The sequence below is a fragment of the Aethalodelphis obliquidens genome, unplaced genomic scaffold (genome assembly GCF_003676395.1).
Source record: "Aethalodelphis obliquidens isolate GAN/ISIS:26980383/991018 unplaced genomic scaffold, ASM367639v1 scaffold24, whole genome shotgun sequence".
In the NCBI taxonomy this organism is placed as follows: domain Eukaryota; kingdom Metazoa; phylum Chordata; class Mammalia; order Artiodactyla; family Delphinidae; genus Aethalodelphis; species Aethalodelphis obliquidens.
Genome location: NW_020837968.1, coordinates 18,626,247 through 18,640,782, shown reverse-complemented (window position 1 = coordinate 18,640,782; position 14,536 = coordinate 18,626,247). Strand labels below are relative to the sequence as shown.

The following is a 14,536-nucleotide window of genomic DNA, read 5'->3' as shown; positions in this document are numbered from 1 at the left end:
CCCAAAAATAACTACACAGACGTGAGGAAAAGGGCCAAAGCCTGCGGCACAGGGAGGTGCTTAGTTACCGACTTATCGCTTACAGCCAGAACGCTCGAAACCTAACCCAGCGCTAGCCTTTTATAGAGAGTCCCTGGAGCCCCGCCCTAGCAACTTCTCCTAGCAACGCCTCGCCCGGGTGCTCCGGGGTCTTATCTGCCTCTGCCAGGCTCTTCCTGTTCCCCTCCCCCAGGCAGCAGGCTCCGCCGTCCCAAGTCACGTGGCTATCCCCAGGGGAGGAACGGGACGAGCGGAAGATGCGAGGGGCGGGGCGCCGGAGGGCGAGCTCAACGTCATCAAGATACGCCGAGCTGGTTGTGGCGCTTAGCGCTTCTGGGAGTCTTGAGATTCGGCGACTGGGTGAAATGGCGGAGCCTGTGGCCGTGGTGTGGCTTCGGGGCCCCAGCTTCGGGTGCAAGGCGGTGTGGTGTACCTCGGCCACGCGCTCCGTACGCGATTTTATCCACCGACACTGCCAAGATCAGGTGAGATTTGTGGTTCCTGGAAGGAATGGGAAAGCAGGACAGGGGCAGGATTAGGTGCGGTGAGGGTCTGTCGGGGTCACGTCTATTCTTTGGGGTTCTCAGTTTTTGAGGCTGAGGGTTAGAGTTTTAAGGTGTTTCAAACTGATGCTGAGGCCTGCCTTTGCTTTTGTTTTGTGGTGGTTTTGTCTCACAGAAGGGAGAAAAACCCCTCCGCTCACGGGCGTTTAGTCCGGCCCTCAGTATGGACTAACAGAATACACTTTGGTATTCTCTTCATCCGTAAATGAGGCAGTTGAACCAGATGATTTTTAAGGCTCATTTCCTTACTTTCGCTCTGTGCTTATGTGACGTGGATTTTTTGTCCACTGATAACACAGCCCTCTTAGCTCTAACCTAGAGAAGTATGTCATATCCAAACCCAGGCCAAAGGATGGTTGGGAAGGAAATGGATTTATCTGGTCACTGGTCGGGGCCAAGCACTTACATAGGTCATGTCGAGGGCATGATTCTTAGGGCCTGTCATGTAGATGTTTTCACTAATCATTGTGATGCTCTGATTTGCCCAGGCATATTTTTGAAAACCTGTCATTGACTTCTAAAGTTACATGTGTGGTTTACTTAATTATCAAGTAAGCAAGCTTTTACCAACTATAAGATATTAAACCTATTCAGTTATTTAAAGAATATGCTGGTCTCAATGAATCTAATTTTAATTTTGACATTTGATCTCCTATTAACACGTTAACACTGCAGTCTAAACCAAATCTTTACTTGGATTGGTTCCATGAAGAAGCAATGTCTGTTTGCAAATAATGTGGTTTTTCAGTTTCCCCATATTTATTCCTAGACTTCAGTCCAGTTTAAAAACTGTCAGAAATGTTTCTGCCATCTGAATGGGGAAATATTTTCCAAAATAGTTGGGTTTTAATATCTCTGAAAATAACTTTTATCTGATGACCAGTTTTCAAACTTACTGACAGTTGATCCAAAGTGAGAACAGAAAAAAATAATATCTTAATTATGAGGAGTCTTGGAAAAAATAATTTAAAATAAGCAAGAAATATAAATGAATGGATTCATTCATATACTTAAGACACGTGGCCATAACAAGTATGAACAAAACTTACAAAAGGGCATTTGATGAGATCCTGGAACGAATAAAAATAGCTCAAGTTCATGCTTATGCCTTTTAAAACAGAACTATTCTGACACATGATAAAGTTAGTGTTAGCTCTCCCTGAGAAAGTAAAAATCAGCCTGGCTCTTCATCAGACTGGGATAATACACAGATAAAGCTAGCTGCAAAGTTGATAAGAAACAGTGTTTCTCCCAAGGACATGGTACAGTGATGAAATGTCATAATGACTTCCTTGAAAGTCTGCTTCTTTTTTAGTCTTTGTGAAACCTTACCTCAAAAATCATAGACTATAAGAATAAACTGCTGTTGGAAGTTATATCCGTAAGAAGCATCCCACTCTTACCTTGAGAATCTAAGTCACTTTGACGTAGAGAAGCACTCTTGATTTCCCAGGTGCAGAGCTTCACATTAGGGGTTTCTGGACACAACATTCCACATTTATCTTAACTTTGTAGTTTCCGAGGAAAGAGGAGCCTGGATCTCCTTCACAGTCTAGACCTGATGTTGACCCTTATACACACAGCCCTGCTTTATTGTGAGCCTCTCAAAACACTGTTTCATTTAAATTTTACCTAAATTCCATCCACCCCAAATCCTATAATAACTATATCTTTTTATTTGTTGGTGAGACACCTCATGATTCCTCTTGTGTGCAGTCCCTCTCTTGTTGTAGTGAGTCAAGAAATTTGAGTTGTTGAACTATATGTTGTCTCTGGTGGCCTTCGGCTGGTTGGCCTAAGACACACGTAACACTTTCTGCTTGAAATGCTCTGTCATGGTTAAAAACAGTTAAATTGATTGTAAATTTTCTTTGTTATTTTTTTCTACTAGTGATTATTAACTGACAAGAATCTTAGCAAGTAGAAAATGCCATTTTATTAATCAGTTGTCTTGTTAAATAAGCAGTTCTGTTTGGAAATGAAGTATGATGCATGATGTATAATCTTTCAGCCTTCATGTTAAAGTCTTTTAAAGTTATTTAGGATTTTAGAAATACCATACCCATTGGATATATAAGATATTAAAAGAAACTAAAGTAGCTTTTAATTTATAAACATTAAACATATAGGAGGTATATTATATGTCTCATTTAATTTTTACAACTCTTTAAAGTGGACAGTATTTTATAGGCAAGAATAGTGCTTCATGTTAATCACATCATTGCATATAGCCTGAGCTCCCTTGCTCCTCTCTCCTGGTATCATATTTGCCTGGGAAAACTCCAGTCAGTTTAAATCCAACTCTCCACCAGTTTTACCTGGCATCTGGGCAGTGACTGGTAGGGGAACTAATCACGCAAACAAGTCTCACTACAAATTCATAAACACCAAACTTAGTGGTGCTTGGCATTTCTACTGTATTTCTCTAACCCAGAGCATGCTTCCACTGGGTTGCAGGACTGCTGAGAATATTGATCTAAGTAGTCCTTGGGCAGCTGCACAGAACCCAGGATCTCAACACATCTTTAATAGCTTTGCTCATTTTCCCTAGAGTGTCATCCAAATATTATTTGTGTATACCATGGTGTGCAAAGGGTTGAGAGGCACTGCTCAGTTCATCACTCTTTCACTCTCCTAGATTACTTTTTCACATCTCTCTTTAAATCTCCAAGACTTCTTCCATCCCAAGGACCATACTTTGTACTCAAGCAGTAAGGAGAGAATTTCTGCATCGTCACACCAGTGCCTCTGGTAGGTACCTGCTGTATATTCAGCCTTCTTGTCTGTTACTGTGGATGCACTGTCATTATTTTACAAATAATTTGCAATTATCTTCTACTTTGTACAGTAACCCCTCCCCCTCACCTACTGAAAGACTTATTTGGGCATTAGTTCTTTCTCCCCTGTATTTTCCAGTGTTTTCCCTTTTTACAGCATCATTCCTACCAGTGCGCAAACGTGAGCCCACATCCATTCTAGCTATCACCTTATTTTCTCTGATTTTCTTTATAAAAAAATATTCTTGAACATAAAACTTTTCTCCTTTAGAACCCACTCTAGTTAGGCTTTTTTGTTCCCATCACTCCAACAGAACAGCTCTTTGTCATACTGGTCAGTATCTTCTATGTTGCCATATCCAGTGATCAGTTTGCAGTTTTCATCTTGCTTTGTCTGTCAGTGCCAGTTGGCACAATTGACCATTCCCCGCCGGAGTACACTTTTCTCACTTGTCCAGATATCACTCTCAGTTCTCGTCCACCTCACTGGCCTCTCCTTTCCAGTCTTTTACAGTTTCCTCCTCATCACCCTGAACTCTAATCTTGGAGGGGCCCCTCCCTCATCCCAGTGATTTCATCCATACTCATGGCTTTAACTACCATCAGTATGCCAACAATATCAAATGTAAATCCCCAGTGCAGACCTCTTCCCCACACTCCAGACTGGTATAGCCACCAGTCTACTTGGCATCTGCATCTGGCTGTGCAATAAACATCTCAAAGTAAAATATCTGAGATGAGCTAATTTTCTCCCTCAAACTTCCTTTTCCCTCTTAATGAATGACAACTCCATTTTCCCATTTATCAAACCGGATTTTTGCAATCATCTCTAATTCCTCTATTGATCTCACTCCCTTCACCGAGAGCATTAGCAAATCCTGTTGCCTTTACCTTCAGAGTATCCTCAGAATCTCACATTTCTCATCATCTCTGCCACTGCTGCCCTGGTACAAATAGCCTTCATTTCTTACCTGGATTATCGCAATAGCTTCTCAATGATCTCTCTGCTTCTATAGTCTTACTTTCAGTTTAACAGCTAGAGTGATACTTTAAGAGCATGACTCAGATCTCACTTTGTTCAAAACTCTACAATAGTTTTATTCAGAGTAACATCCAGAGTCCTTACAATGGTTTTGAAGGCCTTATCACTCCCCTTTTGTGTACTTCATTCTAGCCTCATTGGCTGTGTTGTCATTCCTTGAATAAGTTCATTCCTGTTGTGTTTGCTCTTGTCTCTGTCTGGAATACTGTTCCCCCAGGTAGTCACATGGCTCATTCTCTCACTTTCTTTAATTCTCCGCTCAAATGTCACTTGATCAGAGAGGCTTTCCTTGACTATATATATTAAATAGATTACCACCACACCCATCCACATATCTTATCCCCTTTACCCTGCATATCACCACTTGACATGATATATAATTTGTTCATTATTTGTCTTCCCCCACTAGAATGTTAGCTTCATGAGACAGGATCTGTATTCACTGTAGTATTCATGGTAGTATTCCAACACTTGAAAAGTACCTGGCAAATAGTAGGTACTTAATATTTGCTGAATGAATGAATGGGTCCCATTGAAATAGCTGTATGATGTGGTTCAGAATGAATGTTCATAGTTTCCACTTCAGGAAGATGATGGCAATGCATTTTTCCTTTCTATTCCTATTTAGATCTCTCTTTTCTTCATGTTGCAGAGTTAATTGTCAGCCTCCTAAGTTCCATATAACTTTGGAGAATACTCCTCTCTTGTCTAATTTTATGGCATTAGAAACTTGTTTAGAAAGACTTACAGTTTTTATATTTTCTTTTCATCATTTGATCTGAGAATTTTTTTGAAATACATAGAGTGGGTTTGGGGGAGTGTACTTGGGCTTCTGCAGTGATTGGCTGGAACTCAGGGGGATGCTGGCAGAGGAGATGAGGCACCAACTGCCAGCTGGTCCTAAAGCTGTTAAAGCTTATATAGGTAGTATATTAAAAATCAGGGCTTCCTTGGTGGCGCGGTGGTTGAGAGTCCGCCTGCCGATGCAGGGGACGTGGGTTCGTGCCCCGGTTTGGGAAGATCCCACATGCCGCGGAGCGGCTGGGCCCGTGAGCCATGGCCGCTGAGCCTGCGCGTCCGGAGCCTGTGCTCCGCAATGGGAGAGGCCACAACAGTGAGAGGCCCGCGTACCACAAAAAAAAAAACCATACTTTTGTCTCCTCCTCTCCTCTCTTCTTATCCCTATCTACACTTTTCAAGACATCACTTTTAAACTTGGGGCCACTCAGTGTTCAACTTGATGCTACCTGTTTTAAAAAGTCAGAGGAAGTGGGACCTTCAGAATTACTAGATCTGAGCACTGAATATTCTACCTTGACCCCTATTTCCTATTAGAGAAGGAGAAAGAGCAGGTTTTTTGTTTCTGTTTTTTTTTTTTTTTTTAACATTTATTTATTTGTTTGGCTGTGCCTGTCTTAGTTGCGGCACGTGGGATCTTCATTGCTGCATGCGGGCTCTTGCAGCATTCGGGATCTTTTTTTAAGTTGCATCGTGCAGTATCTTTAGTTGTGGCATGCGAACTCTTAGTTGTGGCGTGTGGGATCTAGTTCCCTAACCAGAGATCGAACTTGGGCCCCCTGCACTGGGAGTGTGGAGTCTTAGCCACTGGGCCACCAGGGAAGTCCTGAGAGCAGTTTTAATTTTCACCCAAAAGGCAGAAAGTTCTTCTATATATCATGATTAAGTATTAGGAAGAAATTGTACCTAGAATACATCATACAAAATGAGTTTTTTCTTTTAGTAGTTTCCATTTTTGCAATTCGACAAATATTAATTGAACACATACTGTCTCCTTATAACTGGAGTAATAAAAAGATAAGCTAGGTCCCTTTCTGCAAGAAACTTGTATTGTCTCATAAACAGCATTGAAAGAACCCCCAAACTTGTCTCTAGGATATTCCAGTGGAATGCTACTTTGTGAAATGCAATGGATTACTCGTTAACACCAGTGACACAGTGCAGCATGGAGCTGTTTATAGTTTGGAACCCAGACTTCGTGGTGGAAAAGGAGGTAGGACATGAATGTTGATGGCTTAGTTGTAACACATCTGCGTTCTGTAGCCATATGTATTAAATTAACAAACTCCTTGGTGTCTGTAATGTACCAGCCTCGATTTGCCTTGTGAAATCCTTTGTTTGCTTATCTAATTTTGCATATTTTCTCTTTTATTCTTTTTGAGGTAGATACCGTATGATAAAATTCCCACCTTCTCCAGCTGGATCACTCTTAGGCACCCTAGGCTCTCAAACTCTAGGGAGGATTAGATGAAGAGGGGTGATTGTTATTCTGTCCAGTTTGCAGACGAGTGTCAAAACAATCAAATCTCCTTGTGCTTTTCTCAAGATTTTTGCCTAGTTATTGCAGTTCCAAGGGAGGTCTGAAGTCACTTTATGAAATACAACAGATTGAGGTAGATTAAGGTCCTGGTTGTAGTAACTCATCTTAGAAGAGAAAAAAGAAACTAAAAGAGCAAAAACTGAATATGAACAGTTCTTGGTATTTCTCCTGATGCACTAACATGTAATCCTTAGGCTTTCTCAAAATCTGTGGTGATTCGGTTTGGTTTTCAAAGAGCTAACATTTCAGATTATAATCATCCTGCTGTTCGAAATTGTGTCAATAAGAATGAAGCTTGTCGTATCAGCCAGTGACAGCTTAAAATTGCCTCCTTGCAAAATCTCACCATATAATTTTTAAAATTCTTAATCTTGGAATCTTGGGATTTCTGGCACTAGGTAAAGCCCTCTAAAATAGCCCAGTGGTGTGGGTATTGATACAATATTGCAGGAGTATAAGAGGAAGTGTAAAAAGCATGAGATTGAACCAAGTTTATCAGTACTCTTACCTTTGCCACCTGGGTTAGAATCTTGATGTACATTTCCTTTAAAACTGAAAAGAAAGTAGAGATCACCTGTAGTCTTGTGATATAATACTATTTTCACAAATTTGGCTTTTGTCCATCCTTGAACACTTTTTTAACCTGCTTTCTCCGAACATATTTGCTCAGGTTTTGGCTCTATGCTCCGAGCACTTGGTGCTCAGATTGAGAAGACAACCAATCGAGAAGCTTGCCGGGATCTCAGTGGAAGGAGACTGCGAGATGTCAATCACGAAAAAGCGTAAGATGCCCACCTGTTTTTATTTTTTTTTAAGAAACATACTTTTCTAGCATTAGTGATTGTACGCATGCCATGCATATCAGAAATGTAAACTTGAAATACTTATGCTCTAATTTGTTGTTATCAGATTTAACTTTTTCTGTAATTTAATAATTATCTTTGGGTTTTAGTCAAGTCCATAACAGTATGCTAAGTAGTAAGCATGGCACACCTTTCTGAGGGAATATCACAGTATGAACAAGAGTGCATTAATTTGTCTGGGTGGGGTGTTTTATGTATAAAAACACATGTGTGTAATATGGCCATTCAGTTACATCTCTTCTCTCCCATCCCCAGAATGGCTGAATGGGTAAAGCAACAAGCCGAGCGAGAAGCTGAAAAGGAGCAAAAGCGCCTGGAACGACTGCAGCGGAAGCTTGCAGAACCCAGGCACTGCTTCACCAGCCCTGACTACCAGCAGCAGTGCCATGAGATGGCCGAGCGTCTGGAGGATTCCGTCCTCCGAGGTGAGAATGAGGATTCCTTAGTGCCATCAGCAGGCATCCCTGAAGCCAGCTGTTCCACACAGAGGGCAGTTCTTAAGCCTTTTTGGGTTACAGACTTCTGAGAAGCTGATGAAGCTGTGGAATTTCTCCCCTCAGTAATGAATACAGTATATCTTATACAACCCAGGGAAAAAACCCATACACTCTCACAACATTTGACATACTTGACCCCTGAACTCTGTGGGCTCATGGGCCCCAAGTAAGAATACTTTTTGTGCTTCATGGGAATAAGCTAAGTCTTCAGGAGGTGCCTAGACCCCAACATTTTGCTTCCAGTTTTAGGTCCCTTTTTTAAAACACGGTTTTTAATGAGAATGATTTTCATTAACTTTTATGTTTTTAGCATCCAAAGCATTATGCTAGGGCTATTGTGCATTCAATTGAATAAGAAGGAGTCTTTTCCATCAAAAGGGTTATGGCATAACAGGGAAAGACAGTTGTATGCAAATAACAAGGACTAGGGGATGAATCGTTAGGTTTGAGGAGAGATAGGTATGAATCTGTCAGCCTCAAAATTACAAATTGGACATGATGCTTTAAAAATCCGGTTCAAGAGCCAGAATGCTTATCTTAAATCTGTATAAATTTGAGATTAGTCTCCTTTTAACTGGATTAAATTTTGGTATGTTAAGAAATTTAAATCTAGAGCTTTAGATTGCAGCTGTTTTTGCAATTCAGATTATTTATAAATTCTTTAATTGAACTTAGTCCTGATAGTAGAAACTGAGTTGTTAAAATGTCTGGTTAGGTATGCAGGCTGCCTCCAGCAAGACGGTATCGGCAGAAGTCGGTGAGAGTCGGAAACGGCCTAACAAATCAAAAACAGACAGAGCAGCCAGTGCAGAGAAAAGGAAATGCTTTTGGTAAGTGTGTTCATTTTCATTTCAAATAGATCTTTGAGAACTGAAGAAAAAAAAATTTTTTTTTCCTTCTGTTTATCCCTCTGGAATATCTTGTCCTGAAACTTACCTACTATATTTTTTTCTTATCTACCTGGAATAAACATACTTTTAAGTAAAGTCTGACGGAAGCTCAGAAATTTTCCAGAGTGCTTCAGTTCAGGTTTCAGTGATTCTCACATTGTATACATTAGTAATGGTTTCTGCCATAAGTGCCATTCATAGAATCTAAAGGATAATTCTTTTCCTTACAGTGGAAAATCACATAAAAATAGCTTTATACTTGAATTACTGTTAGGTGTTGAAAGAGTTAACTTTCAGAAATTCTAGGTGGAAGCCATGGCTTTACTTTCCAGGTGGTTCTGTTTTCTCTGTGGTTTTTCATCGTCATCACTGAGGTCTTTGGTCACTTTGCCAGACCTCTCTTCACCACTTTTGTACCTGCAGGTGAAAAGCACAACAGTACTTTTTCTTATCCATTCTTCTTACAGTTCTCCCACCCTTCCCAGTTGGTCCTCTGGTTACCAGCTCAGTTCCCTTGGGCCGAGTTCTAGAATATGATAAGTGCAAATGGATCTTGGTTTCCTTGTTGGCCTCCCCTTTGGGGATAGAAAGATAATTATTAACTAAACACCATGTAACTCTGTGAGTCCAGCATAGAATTTTTTGTGTTCTTTCTGAAATGTGAATTAAATGTTCCTGAGAGAAAAGATAGTAGTATTTCCTGTGGGTTTCTTTTTTTTAAGCCAGGTTTATTGTGGTATAATCTATATATGGTAAAATTCACCCTTTTTTTTTTTTTTTTTTTTTTGCGGTACGTGGGCCTCTCACTGTTGTGGCCTCTCCCGTTGCGGAGCACAGACTCCGGACGCGCAGGCTCAGCGGCTGTGGCTCACGGGCCCAGCCGCTCCGCGGCATGTGGGATCTTCCTAGACCGGGGCACGAACCCGTGTCCCCTGCATCGGCAGGTGGACTCTCAACCACTGCGCCACCAGGGAAGCCCAAAATTCACCCTTTTTGAACAGTTCTACAAGTTTTGAAAATTTTATAATATACAGTCATGTAACCATCACCAAAATCAAGCTATGGAATATTTTTATCACCCTAAGAAGTTCCCACATGTCCCTTTGCAGTTAATTTTCTTCCCCCACCTCCATTCCTGGCAATCGCTGATCACTGGTGTGATGTTTGTTCATATGGTTTTGTCTTTTCCAGAATGTCATTATGTCTGCTGCTTTCACTTACAATAATGCTTTTGAGATCCACAGATGGTATTATATTGTATCAGTAGTTCGTTCCTTTCTATTGCCAAGTATTGTTGCCTGGTATGTCTGTACCACAATTTGTTTATCAACCATTCTCTAGCTGTTAGAGGTTTGGGTAGTTTCCAGTCTTGGGCAATTATGAATAAAACAGGATTTTCTTTCTTTTTTTTTGGCTGTGCCATGTGGCATGCGGGATCTTAGTTCCTTGACCAAGGATTGAACCTGTGCCCCCTGCAGTGGAAACTCAGAGTCCTAACCACTGGACTGCCAGGAAATTGCCAGGATTTTCTTTTAATTGTTTATTATTTTATCTAATTTCCAACAGTTAAAATTCATACAGTATTGGGGAAAAAAGTTTTAAGCAAAGCCAGTTTGTTTTAAGAGAGTCACAGCTTTTAAAAAGAGATCCTGTTGGATCTTTGGCATGTTACTTCCAGTCTCACTGAAGCTTTTTTTCCTTTTATACCTCTGGAGTATCTTGTTCTGAAACTCACCTACTCTCCATCTCAAGCTAGCCGATGCCTTTATTCAGAGTCTGTTTCCTGGACAAACTGCAACTCTTTTTTTTTTTTTTTTTTTTAAGTAGAAGCTGTAAATGGTGTTAAACCTTTTTGTTGCTTCTAATAGGTTGGGCATGGAAGGACTAGAGACTGCAGAAGGGTCTGGCTCTGAGAGCTCCGATGATGACGGTGCAGAAGCACCTAGTACTTCAGGAATGAGCTTTCACGTTCCCCAAAATGGCAGTGATGTTGTTGAGATGGCAGCCGAATTTCCTAGTAGCTCTCAGCAGGCAAGAGTATTGAGTGCAGACTCTAGATCACGAGAAAAACTACAGACCCCTGTGACGGACTCTGGGAATGGTATTTCAGAAGACTTGTATGCTGAGCTGGGAGAAGCATCTACTCAGGAGTACATGGAAAGGAAGATGGCTTTAGAAACAGAGAAAACCCAGGAGAAAAATGAGGCAGAGAGTAAAGAACCCTTAGAAAAGGAAGCAGCTGGAGTTGGACTGAATAAGGAGCAGGAGACCAAAGAAATGACTGATGGGGAAAGAGGTGCCAAGGGAGCCCCTGGAGGAGACAGGGAAAACATACCTGTTGCCAAGCTGGAGGAAAGCCAGTCAGGAAACACAGTAAGTAAATTTGGGGGGGGGTGGTGATGTATGAAGCCAAATCAGTTTAATCTCTGTAGTAAGTCGTTAAAATGAAAAGATGTGCTTTTCCCCATCAGCTGCTTAGTGGAAAAGCTTGTTTAATAATCAGAAGTACAGATGATGGTGAAGCTTGCCATGTCCCCCCGAAAAATCCTTAGTTTTTTGTTTGTTTTGTGGTACGTGGGCCTCTCACCGTTGTGGCCTCTCCCGTTGCGGAGCACAGGCTCCGGACGCGCAGGCTCAGCGGCCATGGCTCACGGGCCCAGCCGCTCCACGGCATGTGGGATCTTCCCGGACCGGGGCACGGACCCGTGTCCCCTGCATCGGCAGGTGGACTCTCAACCACTGCACCACCAGGGAAGCCCAGTTTTTGTTTTTTTTATAGCTCTGGAACTGGTATTATTTTGCCACTAGGTGGTGTCCTTGGTTCCATATTTCATCAATTCTAAGATGCACGTTTTTCACGTTTTAATACCTCTGAATTTGAATGTATATCACGTTATAGTTTAATTGGTATTGTTATTCTTTCTTAGTAACACATGAACTAATAAGGCATATTATGATAGATGGCATTTTTAGCTTTGATAAAATGTGCTTATTTTCCTATCACTAAATTTCTAGTTACTTAGTTTTTCTTTCTCATGTGAGTTACTGTTTGAACACAGTTGTCAGTTGGATGTGAAGATCTTTCCTGTAGAAGACGAGCAGCTCCTTTTTAATTTATCATTAAATCTTAAGCCCCACACTCAACCTTTTTAAAATTTATTTTCAATTTGCATGCTTTTCCTTAAATAGTTATTTGCCGCCTTTAGTGGACTTACTTCCAGCAAAAATCTTTAACGTTTACTCTTCAGTCTAATGATTTGCTTTTTAGGATAGATGAAACCTGAACTACTTGGCTTCTTTGGTAAACACAAAGCTTATCATTATTTATTTAACCAGCACCTTCCCTACTGGTGCTGGTTAAATAAGCAAAAATGCACATATTGCCCTTTCTAGGGAAGATAGTGAAATTTTTTATGCTAAGGGCTTTAAATTGACCCTTACACCATCTCTGGAGTTACAAGCATGTAGCTTTTATGTTACTCATATATGCTAGGAGTTTATCCTAACCAAAGTCTTGGAAAAATGAAGAAAGGAAAATAGAATAAAACCTGATTTGACTTTCAATCTTTGAGCTTTTAACTGTGGAAATTTTGTTCTTGATGTAGTTGTACCTGTTGTATTCATAATAATCATGTACAACCATGTGTGATTCTCCAAAGACACATAAGTGGTGGTTTAGGATTTGGCCATATATAAAGAAGCCAAGATTCACTCCAGAAATCTTAACAAAATGGACTTTTTTTAAAAAAAAAAATAAAGATCACCTAGAAAGATAGTTTGTCCCTAGAGCTTTTCAATATTTTTAAAAAACAACTTACTGTGAGAGAAAATTACTGACCTTTGAATATGTTTTTTTAAAAAAAACCCTAGGGCTTCCCTGGTGGCGCAGTGGTTGAGAGTCCGCCTGCCGATGCAGGGGACACGGGTTCGTGCCTCGGTACGGGAAGATACCGCGTGCCGTGGAGCGGCTGGGCCCGTGAGCCATGGCTGCTGGGCCTGTGCGTCCAGAGCCTGTGCTCCGCAATGGGAGAGGCCACAACAGTGAGAGGCCCGCGTACCGCAAAAAAAAAAAAAACAAACCTAGGTGGTGAACGTTTTCATTCTTTGAAGAGCACCCGTCATTAGAAGTATTTAATTAAAAAAAAAAAGTATTTAATTTTGTCTTAAAGTCTATAAAGGTACTTGGTGGATAGAACAGTTGCAAGTCTTTTGAACAGCATTTAAATTTGTCAAGTTATATAAGTGAGAACTTTGATAATCACAGTTATTTGATTAAAATAGAAAGCTTAGGATTATGGGGTTAGTAGATTCACAGGCATAGGAATCTCATTAAAATGAGGCTTTATAGGGTGCTGCTCTTTTCTCTGGTCATAGTATGGGGGTAGGTGAGGTACATTTTGCTGTTTGAATTTTTACCGGAAAAATCAAAAAAGAAAAGTAATATTAAGAATCTGTTCAAGAATTCTATAACTTGTTACTCTTCTGAATACTTGTTTCTAAGTATATAGATAGAAAATTAATATTTATTAATTATATGTATTGACAATGTGTAGAGAATAGCTTGATTATTAAAATTCAGTAGTGAGATATGGCGTATTAAATGAAGATTTCTTGTAAAACAGAAGGTCGATGACAATTGAAGGAAGTTTTATTCAGAGGAATGAACCTATTTAAAATTTTTCTTTCTTTTTCTTCTTCTCAGGATATTGGTCAGGAAACTGTAGATTTACTGGCGTTCAGCTCTGTTGCGGAAGTGGAGTTGCTGGGTTTGGAGAAGCTCAAGTGTGAACTCACGGCCCGGGGACTGAAGTGTGGGGGCACTCTCCAGGAGCGGGCGGCGAGGCTCTTCTCTGTCAGAGGACTGGCAAAGGAGCGGATAGATCCAGCTTTATTTGCCAAGCCTTCGAAAGGGAAGAAGAAGTGAATTTCATCGGAGCTGATTTCCTGTTTCTTTATAGGCTAGCGCTTACAACCTGTATAATGTTGACTCTTGGACATTATTCTTGTTGCTATTAAAGGTGACTTTTTAATAACCAAATTCTAACTATCCTCTTTTTCTTTATTAGATTTATAGAATTAATTTGTGAAACCCTCTGGGCCTGAAGTTTTTTTTGTGGGAAGGTTTCTTATAACTTATTTCTTTAATAAATATAGGGCTATTCAAAGTTTGGGTTTCATCTTCTGTTGTTTAGGTAAATTATAATTTCAAAGAATTTATCCATTTGACCCCAGTTGTCAGATTTGTGGACATAAAGTTATTCATAATAGTCTTTTCTATCCTTTTAACATCTTGTAGGAGCTGTAGTGGTAACTTCTTTTTCATTCTGGTACTGATAATTTCTGTTTTCTCCTTGATCAGTCTAGCTAGGAGTTTATTGTTTTGTTCTGTTTTCAGAGCCAACTTTTGCCTTTGTTGATTTTTAATTGTTTTTAATTTCATTGATTTTTGCTCTTTATCATTTCCTTTCTTCTACTTAGTTTGGGTTTACTTTGCTCTTTTTTCTTTATCTTCTTAAGGTAAGTCCTA

The 14,536-nt window shown here is 40.3% G+C and overlaps 1 protein-coding gene across 2 annotated transcripts; it reads left to right on the top strand.

Annotated features, from left to right (window-relative positions):
• Positions 1 to 333: 333 nt before the first annotated feature.
• SDE2 (spliceosome associated SDE2) lies at positions 334 to 14,172 on the top strand. Of its 2 annotated transcripts, none has more exons than XM_027122345.1 (7): positions 334 to 524; positions 6,315 to 6,432; positions 7,430 to 7,541; positions 7,878 to 8,047; positions 8,835 to 8,949; positions 10,878 to 11,382; positions 13,712 to 14,172. In XM_027122345.1, exons 1-7 carry the CDS (start codon positions 405 to 407, stop codon positions 13,931 to 13,933), a joined length of 1,362 nt encoding a protein of 453 aa, XP_026978146.1. In that variant the 5' UTR covers positions 334 to 404; the 3' UTR covers positions 13,934 to 14,172. The 2 variants fall into 2 exon arrangements, with proteins under 2 accessions (XP_026978146.1, XP_026978147.1); XM_027122346.1 differs by lacking the exon at positions 334 to 524 and adding an exon at positions 3,220 to 3,353 and having other exon boundaries at positions 13,712 to 14,047.
• The last annotated feature ends 364 nt before the right edge of the window (positions 14,173 to 14,536 follow it).

Coding starts and splice junctions, on each gene's coding strand:
- SDE2 (XM_027122345.1), top strand. CDS start 405: ATGGCGGAGCCTGTGGCCGTGGTGTGGCTTCGGGGCCCCAGCTTCGGG. Junction 525..6,314: donor ACCGACACTGCCAAGATCAG/GTGAGATTTGTG, acceptor ACTTGTCTCTAG/GATATTCCAGTGGAATGCTA. Junction 8,950..10,877: donor GAGAAAAGGAAATGCTTTTG/GTAAGTGTGTTC, acceptor TGCTTCTAATAG/GTTGGGCATGGAAGGACTAG.